Source organism: Anolis sagrei, chromosome 1, assembly GCF_037176765.1.
Source record: "Anolis sagrei isolate rAnoSag1 chromosome 1, rAnoSag1.mat, whole genome shotgun sequence".
In the NCBI taxonomy this organism is placed as follows: domain Eukaryota; kingdom Metazoa; phylum Chordata; class Lepidosauria; order Squamata; family Dactyloidae; genus Anolis; species Anolis sagrei.
In genome coordinates, this window is record NC_090021.1 from 102,539,577 (window position 1) to 102,561,798 (window position 22,222).

The window sequence follows — 22,222 nt, forward strand, 5'->3', positions numbered from 1 at the left end:
CCAAAAGTCCAAAATGCATAGTGCTGAATGCATCTCTGGTGCTGAACATTCAGATAAGGACCATCAGAAAGCAAAGCTATCCCTATCTCAGGCCGATAATATTGGATTTTGGAGTATTTCAGGAGTCCGGAGGAAGGATGGGCAACACCTTCTCTGCCTCCCTTTCTTCCTTTCCAAGGGAACTACCACTGCCAGGGATACTTTGTGTATTTTGAGTACAGACTAAAGAGAAGGATGTTCCCTTGCTTTTCCTCTGCCCATGAGAAGGGAGAGGTTGTGTTATTGTCATTTATCTTTCAGAGTAGAAGTTCACTTTTCCACCCTCCCCAAAGAGCTCCTCACTCTCCTCCCACAAACTGAAAAAGAACACAAGGGGGGAATCCAGGACCAGCGGCCACCCGACGCCGCTCGGCGCTGATTGGCCCACCTGCCTAGCCCCGCCTCCGCCTCCAGAGCGATTCGTCGCTCAGAATCCGAGCCCCGGCTTTCTCTTAGGCCGGGCTGCCCTGCCAATCACCTTGAAGAACGGGCTGTTGCTCCTCGCCTTTCGCCCCGCCCCCTTCTCCCCCTCCCTCCCTCCTTCCCTCCCTCCCTCCCTCCCGCGCGCCTATTGATATTATTGGAGTGTGGCGCGAGCGGCCGGTCTGCAGTCGGAGACTCGCAGGCAGGAAAGACGGAGGAGAAGGCGAAGGGAAGCGGAGGAGGAGGAAGGCGAAGCGGAGAGCGCGGCGAAGGCAAAGCCCTGAGGAAAAAGACCCACCGAGGGGCAGCAGCAGAGGCGGCCGGTCAATCAATCCCCCCTCCTCTCTCTCGATTTTTCCTAATCTTCTAGCTCTCTCCATATATATATATATATATATGCCTATCCCCAATTAAGAGCTACCCAAACACCTCCAGCGCGCGTGCACCATGGTTTTGCAAAGTAGGCTCCCTTGGATTATTTCATGTGGTATCTGGCTGCTTCGCTTTGCACACACGGGGGAGGCACAGGCTGCGAAAGAAGGTAAGGCGCTTGGCTTGGGAAGGAAAAGTTTATCTCTCGCTTCAAAAAGGCATCCATCTATCCGTCGTCTTCTTTAAATATCTCTCTCTCTCTCTCTGTGTGTGTATGTATGTATATATATAATGCCCTTTCCACCGGGATGAATGCGAGCTTCTTTCTTCTAGGGCCACCTCCAACCTGTGTGTGTTTTTAAATCACTCCCTTGACTTCCCATTGGGTTAAACTGGGTTTTGTTGAGGGGCCCTTCCACCCAGACTATGTCCCAGAATATCAAGGCAGAAAATCACACAATATCTGCTTTGAACTGGGTTATCTTGAGTCCACACTGCCATATAGTCCAGTTCAGAGCAGATATCGTGGGATTTCCTGCCTTGGTATTCAGGGGGCCCTTCGACACAGCCATACAACCCACAATATCTGCTTTGAACTGGGTTATCTGAGTCCGCATTCAGATGAAGTGGGATTCTCTGCCTTGACATTCTGGGGAGGAGGGCTGTGTGGAAGGGCCCAAAGAGGATGCGTTCCGGGAAGGCTTGCAAAGGACCAGCACGTGATGCCAAGCTTTGGGATGGTTGTGTGTTTCAAGGGTCTCCGTGAAGGGTCTGCCATCCCGGTTAGGCTGCGGTTGAGTGGCCTTGACATGGACACCCTCCCCTTCCAAGAAAGCCAAGAAAATCAGAGAAAAATAGGATCTCAGTGATGCTGAGGTTCTGTTTATTTGGGGCGGGGGAAGACTTAAGCGATTTCCTAGCCTTAGAAGAGATCTCCCCGTCAATCCGTCCTCTATACAGGGCTGTCGACCATAATACGATGTTATTTCCATGCGGGGTGGTCGATGCGATCCAAGACTGCGGCGGGGACCTCCTCCTAACATCCCAACACTCATAAAAGTCCACTGGCTCCCTTTCTTTGGGGATGTTGGGATCCGCGCCTCTCCTCCTTCTTCCTCCCAACTCTTGGCATTAATCTATAGCAGGTCTATAGGCGCCCAGAGCCCGTGTGCCCATCTCTGCAGCAGAATATACATCCAGGCTGCCCCCTCCTCCCTTTTGTGCATTAGAATATTTAGACAAGGGGAGACATTTCCGCCCTTGAATTCCCCCAAAACCTCATATCTAGCTATCGGAGGGAGGAGGGAGGGAAAATAGGTGTCTAAAGGACGCCTCTTTGCCTCTTTCCGCCCTCCATCCGCCAGGTTTTCCTCTCTTTTGGGGGGAGAGGTGTTGGCCCTACTGAAGGTAAGGCAGGATGGATGGGGAAGGGAAAGGCGCGCTTCTCCACCTCCGTGGGAAGAAGGGAAACCAGAGGACGGAGTGGCAGGGACAGCGCTGGGAAGCCCCGATCCGACCCCCAAAAGTTTCTCTTTCCAGTGGGAAAGGGGGGAAGACGGAGGCGGCAAAACACCGCAGGAATGGCGAGGATGCAAAGCAGCTTTGCCTTCGTGGGCGGAGTGGGTGTGAAGGGAGAGGCGGCACTCTGTTGAAGCATCTTCTGCGCCGTGGAACCAGTGCCGTTTGGGCACCCCTTCCACCGCCACCCCACCACGGGAGTTGTGGTTCTCCAAGGTCCTTGCCCATTCTCTGTTCAATACAGCGCCCCTGATTCCATAGCATAGCAGTTCAAGTGGTGTCAAACGGCACCCATAGGCTTTGGATGAGGCAAAGTGGAGGGAAAAGCCAGGGAAGGGGTCGATGTATCTGTGTAGCACACATAGGGAACCCGTTTCCCTATGTGTGCGATTCAGCTTCCCGACTTTCGGAGGAGGCTCTTTCCTCGCCTCATCTCTCTCTACATTGAACACGAATGCAGTTTGGCCCCACTTACACTGCCGCGGCTCAATGCTGTGGGATCCTGGGAGCTGTTCGTTTGCAGAGGCAGCAGAAAGAGAAGGCTCAAGACCTTGTCAAAGCACACATACCTAGGAGCCCTGGCAGTTAAACCGCATTCATTCCCCAGTGTAGATGCGCCCCCTCCTCTCTGGGAAGCCACCCAGGAGCCAAGCGAGGACGCTTGGCTTCTCTGCCACCAAAATAAACTCTCAAATTTCAACAGCAGCTAAAGTGGTGTCAAACTGTGTTAATTCTGCACTGTAGACGCACCCTAGGCTCATCTGCCCACCTTCCCCGGAAAGAGAGGGGCTATTTGGGCTCTCCAAGAGACAGGGAAGGATACCCAATTGTGAGGGGAGGAAAAGAGACCAAAAACCAGTGCCTTTTCTCCCTTAAGGAGAGAAGAGAATCAGATGAGGTCTTCTTGAGGCAAAGAAAGGTAGCGAGGGGCAAGTCTCCTCAGTAGTAGACACTTGAAATGGGGCAAAACACAATACTATATGTATACATGATAATCATTGCAATAATGATACAAATTAGTGTGTATGTGTTGTGTTCTAGAGGCTTCTGGGCAGCTCAGGAAGCTCTCGCCATAAGCCTTCCTTTATCCATAGAGGAGAAGTGGGGCACATCTACATTGAAGAATGAATGCAGTTTGACACTACTTCATCTCCTATAGCCCCATGGGATGGAATCCTGGGGTTGTCCTTTCCTAAAGTCTTTAGTCTTCTCTGCCAAAGAGTGTGGAAGTCTCACCAAGCAACAGCACCCAGGACGCCATAGCATGGAGCCCTGGCAGTTCAAGTGTTGCCAAGCTGCATTAATTCTGCAGTGTAGATGCTCCTGAGGTCTCACTGTTCCTAGGTGGGGAAAAAAGGAAGGCAATATCTTTTTTTCTGTCCTTTCCAAGCCTGGCTGCAGATGGGAGAAATAAGTATTCTGCTCTTTTCCTCTTAATTTTCTGACCTTGCAAAGGAATGCCTCAAGTTCTTTAAACTTCTCCTCTCCCTTCCTCAGAGTAGCTGAGAATGGCAGCTATGGATGAGCAGGGCTCCCTTTGTTCCCCATGTGAGGCTTTTGTCCTTAGCCTGGTTTTAAGTCCGAGGCCTAGGAGGTAGAGTGTGCTCCTGACCATGTGCAAAGTGACACCCCTTTACTGCAGACCCATCTGGTCAGAGACAGCCCTGCTCAGAGAAGCTACAAAGACACCCCCATTGGTGCACACTCCACGGATTCTGTCCTTTCTGTTTGTGCTCAAAGGGATTTAGTGGCACCTTTGAGACTGAGAGAACAAAGTTGGCAGCAGAAGCTTCCCTCATATCTGAGGATGTCGTCTCCTTCCTCCGATTGTTGTTTGTTTGTCTTCATTACTAAACCCAGGCCGTGGCTGCACAGAATTGGAGCACGCATGAGCAAAAACAGATGGTACGGCTGCCCATTAGGTTGGAGCCAGTCAGATCTGCGAGCAAAAAGTGTGTGCATTTGAGGGGAAATGAGTTGAAATCTATATATAGATCATAACAGCTACCAAAATATTTGTTGGGTATTTCCCTTGACACCGCTTTTTATTTCTGTAATTATGAGAGGCTTAGAGGAGTAGGAAGGAACATCAATCTTATCTTCAAAGGGAAGCACATGATAAGCCAAAATGGACTAAATGGCTGATTAAAGCAAACAGAAAATATATAAGTTTCCAGGTCAGACAACAAAGATGGCACTAGGCAACAGTTTCTTGGGAATCTTTAAGGACATAATTGTTGCTAGTTTTAAGTTGGAAAGGAATAAAAGTTCAGCTCTGTTCTTTTCAATTGTTGAGCTGTTCACTAGTCAGTCCATTTCCTTTTCTATGATTGACTAATATATGCCCTGCATACTTGATCAGTGCTTCTAAAACTTCCATTTTCTGCTGACTTGGTTTAATCTAGATCAGAGGAATGGTGGAACTAAGTATTGTCAGAAGAGTTTTATAAAACCATCTAGTTACACACACACATACACACAGAGTTTCCCCAAAATAAAGCCCTACCCTGAAAATAAGACCTAGTATGGCTGTTCAGGATTTTGGTGGATGCTCAAAATATAAATCCTACTTCAAAAAGAAGTCCTAGTTAAGGCAAGGGGGTAGATAAGGTTTTCCCCTAGTTACAGTTCCTTAAAAAGTCAATGTAAATCGTGTCCAAGCCCTAATGCATCTTTTGGAACAAAAATTCATATAGGACCCTGTCTTATTTCAAGGGAAACAGTTTCTCTCCCTCCCCCCCCCCCCCCCATATATACGTATACACACACACACACTCAGTGAGTGTCCCCTTTCCTTGAATTTGGCTTATCATGTAGGATGGTTGAGTGCCACTGGACATGTTTAGGCTAATTAGAGAATTGCACCTGCTTTTAAGTGGTGTGTGCATTGATATAGACGTGGAAGTGTTATTAAGTGTGTATGATGGGCTTTTTTAAAGCTAAGCTTATCAATATGGCCTATAATTAGTAACTCAGTACACAGCACCTATCAACTCCCAGTTAGGTTCATGATTAGCTGGTCCCTTAGATACTTGAGCTAATTAATTAAATAATTTAATGAGACAATTAAATGGAAAGCTATTTAAAGTTTGAATAGAGTCTGAACTTTTCCAGTGAGAAGATGCAAGACCCCTCCCCCCTTCCCCCTTTCCTTTCTTTTTTATGTTTGTAGTCCAGAGCTACAATCCTTTATTATCCCTTCTTTGGTATTAAGGGAATTTCTTAACAGTGGAACATTTGCCTTTGCATGAACAGGCAATTGGGCTCTTTAGTTAATTATAAAGCAATCATGGAACATAGTGAGGGAGCTGCATCATAAAATTAGACAGCATGTGAGGAATACACACACACACATATGTATGTATGTATGTATGTATGTATGTAAGTATGAAGGAAGGTAGGTATGGCATCTTTGCAGTCCTCCATGTATGAATGGATAAGTTTTCAATGTTATTCAGTACTTTTAAGCTTACACTCATGAGTAATTGTGATGGAATTGTAATGGAATTGACTTTAAAACAAATGTCTTGAGAACTAGTTGTATATTCTTTTTATGGTAATTGGCTGTTTTAAAACACCGAACCTTATTTTTCTTTTTTAAAATGTGGTGTATTCACAAATTATAGAAAGATCTCAGTAAATAAAACAAGACTTGAGTAGTGGATAGAAAAGGGATCCTGTTTGAAATAATGCTTAATTACACAATCCACATTTCCACTGACTAACAGTTGAAGAATTATTATGATATACCTAATGTGAAACCAGAACCTTCCAACCGTATTTAATATTGGTCTTATTCACTAAAATGTCAGTGATTTGTATTGTCATCCACGTATGGGCCCTATTGTGTTTTCTGTGCGTACCTAATGGAGTAAGAGTCAGAACAGTTTGCTGATGATAACTAGATAATTTGCATCCCATTCATACCAGTTTTTCAACTGAAATAGAGGTGTGTATTGTACAATTTTCTGAAGTGATGAAGATTCAATGGAATTTAGCAAATGTGAGAAATAATATAATCTGGAGTACATATACACAGCTTTAAAAATATTTGATTGATAGGGCAACTATTAAGTAAAGCTAATATAAATATGCATGCATGGTTGTTGATAGTGAAAATATGCACATTTAGTATACAGTTTTATGAAATCTTATATTGCATGTAGTGCATCATTTATGTATATGGTTGAATATTAAATTGTTACTGCTTTTCTCATTTCTGGTATGAGGATGTTTTACACATATGTATGACTGCTTTTTAATATGTTTGTATTAAATTGTAATTAAATGAATATTTTGTATTGTAAAAGTCACAATAATATTAAAATATACCTTAGATAACATGCCTATTCATATGTATAGCTATAATAATCTATAATACTGCAAACTTAAGTCCCTGGCATTTCCCTATTGTGTTGTGTTATACCTGCATACTATATCACATTTATTTCAAGATGCTCAAATACCTGCCTTTTGAATTCAGGTTTAGATTAAATAATGCACTTTCCTTTGTAGTTTCATTATGAATCCCTTTCCTTCTCAAACCAATGTAACACAAGTATTTTTTTCCTTCCTTTTTCAGTAATATTGTTAGACTCTAAAGCACAACAAACAGAGTTGGAATGGATCTCTTCTCCTCCCAATGGAGTAAGTATATTATCAAAATCAAATGGGATAAATAAACCCTATATGAATAGTAAAATTAGACATGCCCATTTTTTCACCACCAAAATTGAACAAATGTTTGCTTGCAAAATTTCTGGCGTGAAAAATACCATAGTTCATATACAAACTAATTACAAGGAAACACATCTTCCTTTATGCAAACATTATTCCTAGTGGTGAATTCACAACTTCTGTGTTTTCATATAAAATATAAAAAAAAATTTAATTTTTTACATCAAAGCTTGTGTAATTATTTTGGAATATTGGCTTTGACTTCATGATTTTGAAAATGTTATCACACAAGCTTGTAAAACTTACCAAGTATTTTCTTTAATTTAAGTGTTTCCAAAACAATTAAAACTTGCCAACCTATAGGATATAAAGAAAATCAAATACTTTGTGGAGACATTTAAGATCTGGTGAGTTGAGCACAAAATTTACTGTCACTCAGACCACAATATAGGAATTTACTTCTGTTTTTCCTAACCAATGTATCCTGTGTAATTTGTATCAAATTCATAAATAACTTCATTATATAATCAGTTCAGGTTTAGAATCCATTCAGTCCTGCGTCTCCCATTTTTTATCTGAATTTGGGGAAATCTTTTAGAATTATCAGTATGAAAATGACATACTATAATTAAGAGGAAGTGTTCAAACATTTCTGAAGTTAAATTATATCGTGCATTTAAACACTAAACAGTATTGTCTAATCCCCCCCCCCCCCCCGAAGTTCAGTTAATTTAAATGAGATTTTTTTGCTGTCACAGCAGTTTGAGGATTGGGTTGACCATCGTTTAGAGTAATTCTTACTCACACAAATAGTTTCTCTGAATCGCTCTGAATAATGATTTGCACAGTCAGGCCCTTAATCCAAAGCTTATAAAGAAATCTGGAACCAAAAGAGCGTGAACTGTGAGTGGGGACACAAAAGTGTAACAAATCCTGTAAATCAGAAGAATGAAAACCTGAAAGTGTCTTATTCAAAAACAAGATCATAAAATCCATCCAAGCATAAGGTGGAAGCAAGTCTAACGTCTTTCAGTTTGTATGTAATGTGATCTAAATAGTTAAAATGCGTAATAACTAAGCTATTAACATTTTGCATTGATGGAAGCCTTTTAAAAAGAGTATTAGAAATAACAATTTGTAGTAGACTTAGACGTGAGATAATAAAGGCATGCCTATAGGTTACAAAGTGAGGAAAAATTCAGTGCTAATGAATAGCAGGAAGAAAGTGCTTGGATAGCAGCCAGCTCCAAAAATATACTGTGACAAACTTAAAATGTTGATAAAATATTTTTTAAGGAGGACATTGCATCCAAGATTTCTGTAAACATGACTGGTCTCATCTACCAAATGAATATTTTTTTCATTTATTATGTGATACGTGTGTATGTACACACACATATATACACACATACTGTACATACACATGTATGTGTGTGCGTGTGTGTGTATATATATGTTTGTGTATATATATGAATGTGTGTGTATACATGCACATAATCACTCATACATGTGTGTCCACACACATTATTATTGATCAGAAGAACAGAAAAATGTTCAAGAGAAGATCATGAAAAAGTTTAGTTTAGCTTTTTTGCTGAGACTTCTGAAAAACCACTTTATCAAAAATGAATGCCATTTGCTAAAGTTGACCACCCTCCACTGATACTAGTTTTATTTTCATATTTTCTAAACCACCTAGTGCACTTCTGAAAATAGACACATTTCAGTATTCATAAATATTAATACCCAAGAAATTAATGAGATCTGCTGTGTAAAGTGGTTGCTATCTTTCCCAAACTGTTACAGATAGGCAGCAGTTCCTAACTGATTAGATACATCTTGCAAATATGTACAGATAAGTGCAACATGAAATTATGTATGCACACAATACTTGCATCAACCAAACTTGTTTGATTTTTCATAGGGGGTGTCTAGGGATATTTTAATAATATTCCTTTTGTAATGGCAATGTTGACATATTAAAGGTGGAGATGAAATCCCATAATAATCAGACTAATATTTAGGTATTAGTTCTACAAACCAAGCTGTACTTACATTTAATTCTGCTGATTCCCATCAGCCTTTATTCTGTAGGACAAGTTTTAAATTAAAGAGAAGGAAACAGACTCCTTTTAAGGTTACAGAGTGATTTTTGCTTTACTTCAGTGTAGATGCATGCATTTGTATGTTCCACAACTATGGCTCTTCATGCCACTAAAAAGGATTTGGGTTCTTATATTATCTCATATTAGTGTACCTATATGTGTGTTGAGGAGAGAAAAGGACTAGATTTGTAAAGGAACAAGGCCATTGCTCAGTGGGAGAACATATGCTTTGTGTATCAAAGGTACCAGAATCTGTTTTTAGTATATCCAGTTGAAAAGATCACAGCAAAGCTAAGATACAGATTAGATAATGCTGCACTAGTCAACCAAGGATCTGATTTAGTATAATGGATCTTCACATGTGTTTCTTTTTTTGTACAGGAGAATATTATATTTCAATTGGCAAATATTTCAAAGGGCATGGTGTGTTTCATTAAGTACATGCCCTATCATACATATTGTAACATAAAAACTGCAGTACTTTAAAATGCTTTTTTGTATTTATTACTTCTGTGCATTTCAACATTTACAACCATAATATATTATAATATAACCATAATATATATTGTGCTAATAAGTCCTAGCATCAATTTATCAATGCCTGTTTTACTTAAGAGCACTGGACCAACACTAAAATGATCTAATTTGCTATCAAATAGGCTTGTGAACTATTATGTGCTATGTGGCTTTGAGCTTAGTAAGCCAGTCTCTCTCTTAGTACTTGCCTTCCATAATAGTGAAACAGCTGGGTCAATAATAGTGAAACAACTACTAAGAGCTGTTTTAGATCTATGGTTGTATCTGGTACTTAAAGGAATCATCTACTTATGGTAGAAGCCCTGTTTTGATCTTACACAAGTACCAAATGACTTTGCTTCTATTTGCATAAGTGTTTGTACAACCAGATGTGTTGTTGTTGTTGTTGTTGTTGTTATGTTTATTGTTATGATTATTTACACCCCACTTTTTCTCTCTACAAATGAGACTCAAAGCGATTTACAATCAATTCAATACAATTTAAAAACCCCAAATAAACAAACATTAAAATTAATGTTATTAAGAATGAACAGTTAAAATCCCTAAAAAGATTGAAAGCTAAAGCCACAGCACCCCCTGAATTGATCTTAAAAATCTTCCTCTTTAAAAGCCTGCCTGGATAAAAAAGTTTTATCCTTCTGCCAGAAGAATAGCAGGGAATGGGCCATTATGGCTTCCCTGGACAGGGAGTTCCAGAGTCGAGGGGCAGCTACTGAGAAGATCCTCTTTCTCATTCTCTCCAACTGAGCCTGAGATAGAGGGTTGACTTTCTGAAGATCTCAGGGCCCAGGAAGATTTATACAAGGAGATGAAGTCAGCCAAATAGCCTGGACCTGAGCTATCTAGGGTTCAAAAGATCATAACCAGCACTTTGAATTATGCCCGTAAACAAACTAGCAGCCAGTGGAGCTGATACAACAAGGGGGGTTATCCGCTTCTTGTAGCCAGCCCCAGTTAACCTGGCCGTAATTCAGCGGAAGTTTTCAAACACTCTTCAAAGGCAGCCCCATGTACCACATATTACAGTAGTTCTGACGGAATGTAACTAAAGTATGTCCCACAGTGGCCAGATCCAACTTGCCCTCATCCAGTCCATTACTGATGACTGACAATGATTTAGGATCAGAAAAACTTCCTTGGATTTAGGTGGAAAGGAGTAGTAAAGTTGGGTGTCATTTGCATATAGATGGTACCACACTCCAAAACTCTGGATGACCTCTTCCAGTGTTTTCACAATTCATTTACAGTATTTATATACCGCTTTTCTCACCCCTAGGGGGACTCAAAGCAGTTTGTATGGTTGTTATATAAGATATTGCTAGCATTGTTTGAGAAGTTATTATGCTAGTGCTTACTAAACCATTATTACAACACACCCACTTTCCATTACATGAATATCTTATGCAATTATTCGGGACAATGCATCAGCAACTACATTTTGAGTACCTTTAATGTGTTTAACATCAAAATAAAAAATAGACAGTTTTTCTCATTTACCGAAAGATGTTGTTCTCTCTCTAGATATTACCTGTGCCTGCTCCCCAGTTACTCTATAGAGTGAAGCTGCATGGGCATGATGAACTCAAACTTCTAGTACAATTTTTAAAAAATTACACTTCTTATATTTTTGTTGTTATTTTGGAAATTTAATTTATGTAGCGATGTTGATAGTCAGTGCGTACTTTGCTTTTTCCATTTCATGAGCCATCCTATTGCCAAATGACAGTTTCAATTGCCAAATGACAATTTGGCCCATGAAAGCAATAGTTTGAAGAGTAGCCAAAGCCAAAACCTACTTACCAAAATGGAAATCCAACAACATTTTGCAAAGAATGCTATCAAGAGTGTCCTCTGGACACTTTCATTTTGATTATATCAGGTAATACCATAATGTAATGAATTATCAGGAGTAATTGTTTTTGATCATTTATCACAATTTTGGGAACAAAATGTAAGTTGATACTGATTCTGTTATGAATAGACTGTTTAGCATTTGACCTTTCCTACATGCAATCTGTAAATTTTCCCTAAACCTTTATATGCAAAGAACTACAGACAACATTGGCACTTCTTCCATATCTCATTGCCCATCTACTTCTCATCCTCAAAACAACTCTGTTTAAAAATTGGAAATGATACAGAAATACTGTTTCTTCTTCCAAATAACCCATTTGAGCTAGGGATTTAGGCTCTTTGCTTGAAAAAGGGGGTGAGTATGATGCTGGGTGAATAAAAGAGCTAAATCACAAATATTATCTGTTGTTTTTATTTTAGATAAAATACACAGCTATTAAGAATTTTAAAATATTGATTTCTGCTTGCTTTAATTAGATTCAGAAACTTGATTATTTATCCATGCAATTTTTTTCTATTGTAAAAAGAAGGAAAACATCAAAGGCTGCAATGTATAATGACTAGGACTCAAGCCTCTGACTTCACTTGCTAATATACATCTATTTTGTATGATGCAAAACTTCACCACAATTATGGAATCTCTGCACTATCTTGGGGTTTTTCCCCCTTTGGGTAAAATCTGATTGAACTTTCCAGAGACTCTCCATGACCCATTCTGAGCATTTCCCTACTTGCAGAACTCTGCAGGGAAAAGTGCATAGAAACTAGAGCTTCAGTATCCTAGTCCTGGCTTGTAGATTTTATTCTGAAGGCATATTTCTTGCTTTCACACACTGAAAATTCCCATTAATTCAGGAATAGTTTCACTGACTTGCTTGTCATTTCTCTTTATTAAATGGCATGTGAATTTGTGCCTTTCTCACAAAATGTGATTTAGATACTATGGCTAGGTTCCAGAGTTTTGTGCAGAAAGCTTTTGTTCATGTAGCATGGCCCCTAAAATTTATTTATTCATTTATCTGTGTTATTTGTATACCACCCTTCTCAACCCCGAAAGGGGTTCACAGTGTTAATAACAATTCAATGCCATCGATAAAAAACAGTATAAAACATCAAAATTGACCCTCCCCGATAAAGCATTAAACTTCATTAGAATGACAGCCTTCCTATTCTGCTTGAGAAATAAATATGGTAGACTATTATTATTATTATTATTATTATTATTATTATTATTATTTTGCATAGACTTAGACCTTTGAAATGTAATCAGAGGGTTTCTTCTTTTTTTAGTTATTAAAACATAGTTCATAGTTTGTGGAATACATGACAAATTTATCTTTGATTTTAACAAATCTAGGTTAACCAGAAATGGAAGTGAATCAGTATAGAGCTGGGTTTAATGGAAACTGCATTGCAGACATGATCTTTCAGTCTTTAGATAGACAAATATTATTATTCCCATATTAAAGATTTGGCAAAAAGATAAGGTCTCCTGCTGAGGTCATGACTGAAGTGGACTTCAGTTTTCATCATTATACTTCTGTTTTTCCAATTAAACTTTCTGAATTTATTATGTTTTGGGTAAGATTGATGATGGTTCTATTTGGTGTACTGTTAGATGGTAACTTCGAAGATCAACTACCCACTGAGTTGTAAAACTCCCTGGGTGACCTTAGGCCAATTATTTTTCTTAACCTGACCTGTAACACAGATGTAACGATAAAGTGGCCATCATGAGAGCCATGTATGCCACTTTGAACTTTTTGTGAGAAAGCTGGCATAGAAATGTAGTTGAATCATTAATATCACCATCAGGAAAATCACTGTATTTTAAAATATTCCTGTATGCATGTGCCTGACAATACAGTAATATAAGTTACTGTTTTTTGTGTGTTTTAGTGGGAAGAAATTAGTGGACTGGATGAAAACTACACACCTATACGAACATACCAGGTATGCCAAGTCATGGAGCCTAATCAGAATAACTGGCTACGGACTAACTGGATCCCAAAAGGCAATGCACAAAGGATTTTTGTAGAACTAAAATTTACTCTGAGGGATTGTAATAGTCTTCCTGGAGTCCTGGGAACATGTAAAGAAACTTTCAACTTGCATTATTATGAAACAGACTATGACACTGGCAGGAGCATCAGAGAAAACCTGTATGTAAAAATAGATACTATTGCAGCCGATGAAAGTTTTACCCAAGGTGACCTTGGGGAGAGAAAAATGAAACTTAATACAGAGGTGAGAGAGATTGGACCTCTGTCCAAAAAAGGATTCTACCTTGCATTTCAGGATGTAGGTGCCTGCATTGCTTTGGTTTCTGTCAAAGTATACTACAAGAAGTGCTGGTCCATTATTGAGAACTTAGCTATTTTTCCAGATACAGTGACTGGGTCAGAGTTCTCCTCCCTAGTTGAGGTCCGCGGAACTTGTGTCAACAGTGCAGAAGAAGAGGCTGAGAACTCTCCTAGAATGCACTGTAGTGCGGAGGGAGAATGGTTAGTACCTATTGGAAAGTGTATCTGCAAAGCTGGTTTCCAGCAAAAAGGTGACACATGTGAACGTAAGTAGAAAACATACTTTATGTATTTTTCTTATCAATATCTTCTGTTATTCTCTCTCTTTAAAATGTTCTTTTCCTGAAAGTGTTGTATTGTTTAATTCAAGTTCCATGAGCTGAGGATTTCTATGTTTCCTACTAACTGATGTAAATCAATTGCTTTCAGAGTTAGGTCATCAACAATTGGATGTTGTGTTTTGCAAGGCTATTAAACTGTTTACCTTCCCTGACAGTGTTGCACCAACAGAGTAAATGCAGATACACATGACATTTACAAGAAATAAGCTAAAGAAGAAACTCCTTTCTTAATGGTTATACAGGATATGCTTGATGAAGTCATAGCTTGTACAGAAGGCAACAAATAACCCTCAGTTTGTTTGCGGATTATTTGTTGCTTATTATGTCACTTGGGGCCCTTCCAGACAGACCTGAGATTGGATCCCGGGGTATAGGGCCCGTCTGGACGGGCCCTTAGTTACAGGAAACGTACATGCCTAAAACCAGAAATCTATAGCATAGCTGATAGACAGTGGAAACACAGTTTGAGGACACAGAATTGGCTGATGTTCAGAAAGAGAAAAAAGTTTCCACCACACTTTTCTTTAGAACCAAGTAAAGGATTACAAAGTTTGATTTATCAGGAAAGTTTCTAGAACTTTTCCTACATTGCATTTTCCTGTAGGTTTAACAGAAGTAGACTTAGTGCTGAAATGATATTGACACTGGATCTTTGCAGGACTGAGCAAATCTTTCAGAAAGAAGAGAGAAGGAATAAGATCTTACGCAGGAGAGTTCAAGGGAAAGCTCATTAACAATTGTAATGTGAAAGCTACCCATGCAAATAAATCAAGAGTACTTGTTCTACTAGAAAGAAGTACTTTGTGTCCATCAAATCACATTATGAAAATTGACTTTGACCTTTATAAAGTTAACTTGGGGATGATCAAAAAGGATGAAGGCAGAAGTAGTAACAATAATTATGATTGCTGCTACTCTTGTGCCGTTTTCAGAAATATTTTGGAGACTTAGAAGCTTAAAGACTGTTCAGAAATTTAAAGGATGGTAATTAGAATTCAAGTAAATTGTTCATTGAACAGGATTATAATTTTAGATGGTTGTTGTAGGTTTTTCGGGCTATATGGCCATGTTCTAGAAGCATTCTCTCCTGACGTTTCGCCTGCATCTATGGCAGGCATCCTCAGAGGTTGTGAGGTCATATATGGCCTACAGCCTAAAAAACCTAAAACAAATCAGTGATTCTGGCCATGAAAGCTTTCGACAATAGAATTTTAGATTTCAGTGACATTCAGACACTTATTGTTTATTATTTATTTTATTTATAGTATTTATTTATACTCTGTTCTTCATCCATAAAGGCACTCAGAGTGACTTACAAATTAAATTAAATTAAAAATTTACTTGGGCTTACGCGTCTGTGCTCATTTTGCACTAACACTCCTCATGTTTGGCCTGCTGCCAAAGGAACTCCTAAGAGAATAGCTACAATGGAAATGATCAATGCTTTCATATTATATGGGTTGTTTTTCTATTGGGTGGGCTCTTCTTCTTTGAAAAAAACTATATTTTGTTTCAAAATGTAGCTGTACTTCCCAATGATCCACATGTGTGGAAAACTGGGACATGATTGGTCGCTACCTATTAAAAATGTATGCTGTTTGATGTTTAATAATCTCCTACTGGTTAGTATATCTTCTGTGAAACCATTACCAATCAACAATGTACTGTAGTGACTTGGAAGAGTGATATCCTCACTTTGGCAGAAAATAAACACTGTAACATTAATGCAATTGGCTATTTTGTTGCTGCCAAGCTTTGTAGTATATTAAACAGAAGGAAAATTGATACATGACTTTTTAGCCTGTGGATTTAATCGTTTTAAAGGTTTCCTTCCTTCCCGCAAAAACAATGTACTATCAGGTATTAATTCAAAGGTACTACTTGGGGGGATAGATAAGGTCTGAGAGCTTTAGCTGTAAATTGCCATCAAGTAGACTTCAATTAATGGTGAACATATGTGTGAAAGACCTCCAAGTCATCCTGTTAACAACAACCTGCTCAGGTCTTGGAAATTTAGGGACTACACTTACTTGATTGAGTCTATTCACTTGTAATGTTTGCTTCTACTTTACTTCATATGCTGGCACACCGGCACTCAATTAATTGGCTCTTTAAGGGAAGCACGTCTGATCGATTTGACTAAAATGGTATGTATCAAAGTGTGCTTCAGATTGTTCGCTAATGAATCAGTCTGAAATCCTCATCTAGTCTCAGCATTTTTACTCACTCTTTGTCTTTAGGGAGACCACAAGCAGAACATGAACACAGCTACACCCTGTTGCTTGTGTTCCCAGTGGTTGGCTTTGGTAAGCTTATCGCCTCTAATACATGAGGTAATAAAAACGTTCATCATACATAATAGCCACTTATAACCTTATCTTTTATTATTTTTTCCTATTTTATTAATATTTGCCTATTGGCTTTCTAAAAGCTTTCAATTGTCATTTATATTCTAAGGCTGGAATCATAAACACCCCATACAGTGAAACCTACATATGGGTAAACATGCATAAGAGTGAGCTGTAAATGTAAAAGTGCTGCAGTTCTTGTTAAGAGAAATCAGGGAGAGAGAATGGTTTGACTACAGTTGCACCATATTAATTAAGACGGATTTTGACATTTTAGATCACCCTAACAAAGGTTAAGCTAATACTGTCCAATGAATGATGATGCAATTTGTAGGGTGGAGGGGCAAAATGAAAATATCTTGGATATTGGGATGAGCGGGAGAAAATTCTGATTATTTTGTGGTGGGGACTACTTTATCTTGATGACAAACAATGATCTAAGTCAACATATCTGTATCAGACAAAACATCAGTTCAAAATGGGTTTGTATATATACACATGCATGTGAATAGACATGTTAAAGTAAACTATGTCAGCTGCGAAGGGATCCTTTCTATCTTTATCTTCTTCTGGTTTCCTTCTAGCCATGCTCTTATTCCTAAGTCAGATCTTGATCAAAATATCTTTTCATGACGATCTCGTAGAGGAAAGGGGATATGGCTGAAAAAAAAGTCAGCTGGTTATAGAGCCCCAGACTGCATCTACACCAAGTGAAATACTCCATTGTAGTCTGTTTTAAGCTGTTTTGGATATACCACAAGGAGTCCTTACATACCAATGTGGAAGCTACTCAAATCTGTTTTGCAATTCATAGGGCTGGCTGGGCATTGGCAGTGGTGCCCTGTCCTCTTCTGGGCTTCTGGTGAAGCCTTGCTGGCAATGTCACTTCTGAGCAGCCAGCCAGATCATTCTTCTCTTAAAATAGAATGAGACATTTATTCAAGTACTAGATAAAACTCTTGTCAATAGATTACTGTATACTTGTTGGTTCATCATTTAGCTAAACAAACAAGTTTAGCTAATGTTGTTTCATGAAAATGCAACAACATTTGCATTCTGTTACTATAGAACCTTTTGGGATATTTCCATATGTTTCTCCTGCATAATATGGAAACCATTTTAGCTGTGGCAGAACACTCTAGGAGAGAAGTTGTGCACCAGCTAAATTGTCATTGTGGTGTATAATATATGTTTCTTTAGAAAAACTATATTCAAGTTAAAAAAAATTCTGTGGCTAAGGAACTGAGAGGTGCTGATATAATCCACATTCCATATGTTGTATATTATTTAAAAAGTGAAAATAATATCCATTTGCTCACACACAGCTATATAATATTTCATATGGTGGGAAGTCCTCGGTGTGGTTGAAGTAATATATGAAAATTAATTTGACATTGTGTCTGTAAATTCAGACTTCCAGTACAAGCAAAACTGATTTACTCTTCTTTTTAAATCCCTCATAACATTATAAAATAGTCATCTGAAGCATTCAAAGGAGACGTATGTGTGGTTTTGCATTGCATGGTTTTGTATTACACTGGATTCCTCTTCAGTACATAACAGTGCAACGTGATGTTATATGGTATCGAACTATTCTTAATGGAACATATTTTCAAAACCTGATCTACAGAGCAATGCAATTAACAGAGCTAAAGTGAGGGTAGGTGGTCAGATTGGAATAGGTGGCCTTCTATCAACCGAAAAGCTTTTTGCTATTAGGGAGTCTTAACTTAATCCATTGCCCTGGTTCTGCTTGTGGGTGAAAGACTACCTTTGACAGTGACATAGTGCCCCTAATTGGAACGTTGTGGCCTGGAGCACACACAGATTTTTATTCCCCCTCACAGGCGCTTTGATCCACCAAAGGACTTCAGCAGCAGGTCCTACAGCTGTTTTATTTTGGGAGTAGTCTAACAAATTCCTGTGCCCTAGCCCCATTGCTTTCATTGCAGAATATCTTACAGCCACGACAACAAAATAAATTCTCACCAAGCTACCAGACAGCCCCCAAAATTCTAAACAAAACCCAAAAGGTTACTGCTCCCCTCCTAGTGTGAGCTGTGCAGGCAGCTTCTTTCTATCCTCACTGCCACTTAAGATTTCTGTTATAGTAGATACCCTTGAATTTATATATAACCTACTAGAGTGCTAATGACATCACTTTCTCTTTATTTAACATCTTTCATAGGTTAGAAACAATTTGAAGGCATACAACACCAGAAACAACAACCTTTTGAGAATAACTAGTTTCCTTTAGTATGAGCTTTTGTAGATAGCTTTGCACTTTTTGTGATGCTTTATTGATACTAAAACCACAGATGAAATTAGAGTGGATTCCTGGCAAATATTTGTGCAGTTGGGCAAAACATTCCAAAGCTCATGTGCAAGAGAAAGATGGAGTCATGCACTAACATTCACCCAGCTGTCAGTCGACTTGTATTGATTACCTTAAGCATTCTAATACAGCCTCATTTTACCTGAGAAACCATGGAAATTGTGCCCTCTTTGATCTTTATCTGGGCCTCAAGCCACTTGTATATTTATTGCCACTTAAGCCAATAGTGTAAAAATCAATTATTGTTCCCTCACTTTTAGCATGAATAATACATGCTTGTAACGTTTTCCCTTTCTTGTGTATTTCTCAAACTGGAATGCAGCCTGGTTGATTAAAACAGATACAATCTTCATACTTGTAGTTCTTAAACTTGAAAAATTAGGAATTAAATTATTTCAAACTAATGTGGAACAGCAACAAATGCAGAACAACAGCAAATGCAACTATAATGGCAATTCTTTTGTATTATTTTATTAAATTAATGGCACAAAATTGCCATTTTAAGAAATTAATAGCAGAAAAAGTAGTTGTGGATTGCAGTATTATTGGTACTACAGCCTGGTCCTCAAAGAAGCAGCAGTGCATATTTTTTGGACTTAGTTGTTAGTTATTTGTATTAAGCTCATGTAAGCTTGTTTGTGCTCATTTAGTCTACTTTATATAGACATGAAGAGACAAACCTAGTGTGTGGTGTGAAGATCTGATTTTGTAATAGTGTGCTTGTGTTAGAAAATACTGCTTGCCTGTCCTTGCTAATAGTGACAAGAGGAGTGGATTTTGCCATTACAGACTGTATAGGTTTGGTGGTTTAAAAATGCAGGCTCTTTGTCTAGGAGTGGCTGCTGAAACCTTGTTATAATAAATCACTCCATATCCATGCTGTGTGAACTGGATTTATTCCATCAAGCTATAGTTGCTGGTAACATCATGCACTTGTTGCAGACAGCGAGACCAAGTGATAATTTCAGTTCAATCACAAATGATTTTTGGATGCACAGACTAAATGTAGCTCCATGTAAGACAGCTAAATAATTCCACTTGGCTTATAATTGCTCATTATTGAAGTGAAGATGGTGTTAAATGAATTTAAGACCCACGGAGTGTGATGTCCCAGTGTGTGTCGATGTTCAACTGACCCTCTTTAATTCACAGATCCCATCATCCATGGATTGAAAATATTTTTAACCACCCCCTTCAATATATAAGGAACACAATTTTACTGTGCCATTGTATACAATGGAACTTGAGCATCCATGCATTTTGGTATTCATGGGAGATCGGTGAATCAAAACCCAGTGGGTACCAAGGATCCATGGTATGTTTGGACACAAAGACATAACCAGCCAGTTCATTAAGGTTTAGATGGACCATAGCAAAGATGGATACGTATGTAGACAGACATGCTTGTTTTCACCCCAGTCATTAATTCAACAAAACTTTTATTTATGGTCTGTTAGCCTGCTAGGAGCCTGAGCTCAAAACACATCATATATAGGCAGTTTTGAAAATATAATCATAATAATAGACAAAACAGATTAAGAAAATCAGCATTCTACACATAAGTCTATTTACGTACAGAAATATTTCCTATCACATGATAATAGCAGCAGTAATCAAACAGATATTCCATTATTTGAATACAGGTAGCAGATAAAACATACACATGAAAGCATTATGTAAGAATACTTTCTGTCCCTTTTCAGAGTAATACATAGTTGACACAAGAGTTGAATTAGATAAAATATTCCACATCTAATTCTTTACTCATGGATAAAGGTCCTTATTTTTTACCAATAAGTTGAGTTTTATTGTTATATATATATATATATATATATATATATATATATATATATATATATATATATGTCCACATTTAATTTTTTGTGTATTTCCTGAATTGCTGATTGAAGCCTTCCTTCTGCAACAGAGGCTCTGTCAGAAAAACAAATGACTTCTGTAGGTTCAACTTTTCCCCTGCTTCTTGCAACAAATTTGTTTCAGAAATTGGTGGATCCTGGAAAGTAGTATAAGAGATGTGGTAGGATTCTCCTGGATGGAGAATTAATTGGTGAAAATCACTTTACTATCTACAAAAGCACCCATTCTTTTAATGAACTTTGGAGATCCAAAGAGAAAATGAAAGATGGAATTGCATCTCTGTTTTGTATGAAGCGACAGCAATCAACAAAAGTTATTTTGAACAGATAATTTATAAATGCACAATCTTAACTTAATTTAGGATTGAAGGTCTATGAAACCAGTGCATATTTAGTGGTATTAATAACAGTGGATGGGATCTAGTAATTAATCCTTTCTATGCAGAAGAACTGTTCCTAAATTACTTCTTGTTGATGAAAGCCTCAAATTATCCCATTCCTTTAAAACCAGTTTTAGAAAGTATCTTATGTTTGATAATTGTTTGCAACCTCTATTGAAAGTGCATAAATTATAACTTAAATAAGAGATGTTTGAATAGATAACACTGTTCAGTTTCTTTGGTAAGGTTGCCTTTGCTTAATACAAATTGCTATGTATACATTTAATGAGTTTTTCAACCACAAAACCTACATTACATGTTCTGTTGTAGACAAAGGATTAACCAAATAAATTAGCTTATAATTATCCTTTCATACCATTTCTCTTTCCCTCTCCTACTGTCAATGTGTAGATTGTAAGTCCCTAAAGCAGAACTCTTTTTTTTGCTTGCACTGTCAAGCATTATACACATCAGAAGCAAAATAGAATAATTTTCTTTTCAGAAGCATACTAAAAATCTGTTAATTTAAAAGAAAACCTGATGGGCATAAGCATGCCTAATTTTACTAGATACTAGGGATGTGCAATTTTTCATATCAAATTCATTAAATTTGTACTTACAACACATTATCCAATACACAGGCATTGCTCATGCCAAAAACTTAAGAATCAAAACTTACCCAATACTTTTTCATTTGCCTCCTAAAGTCAGTTTCATTTTCAGAACAAGGAAGCAAAGTAAGGCCAAACAGGCTGTCTTTCATTTTTCAATTAATTGAGAGGGAACCAGGAGGGAGAAAGCAGAATTCACTGGGAAAGAAAGCACAGAATTCTGGGAAATGTGGTTTGGGAAGGTGTGGAGTCCTGTGCCAAAGAATTCAAAAGGCCCTGCCCTAAACTACTTTTCCCAAAATTCTGCTCAGCATCAGATTCCTGTGCTTGGCTGGGAAGAAATCCCTAAATGGAAGTTCTTTTGGTTAAATACGAAAGACTTTCAATGAGATAGCTGTTGTGGCTTTAAAAAAAGTTTTTATCAAAACTTTTAAAATTCCCTAAAATCAGTATTTATTTATTTCATTTATTTACAGCATTTCTACCGCACAGGGGGACTCAG

At 38.3% G+C, this 22,222-nt stretch overlaps 1 protein-coding gene across 3 annotated transcripts in view; it reads left to right on the plus strand.

Annotated features, from left to right (window-relative positions):
• Nucleotides 1–597: 597 nt before the first annotated feature.
• Nucleotides 598–22,222, plus strand: part of EPHA7 (EPH receptor A7) — a 201,667-nt gene continuing 180,042 nt past the window's right edge. For all 3 annotated transcript variants that reach the window (XM_060753046.2, XM_060753047.2, XM_060753048.2), the window contains exons 1-3: nt 598–1,003; nt 6,935–6,999; nt 13,425–14,094. In XM_060753046.2, coding sequence (XP_060609029.1) covers nt 910–1,003; nt 6,935–6,999; nt 13,425–14,094 — 829 coding nt within the window. In that variant the 5' untranslated portion in view covers nt 598–909. The remainder of the gene's footprint in view (nt 1,004–6,934; nt 7,000–13,424; nt 14,095–22,222) is intronic.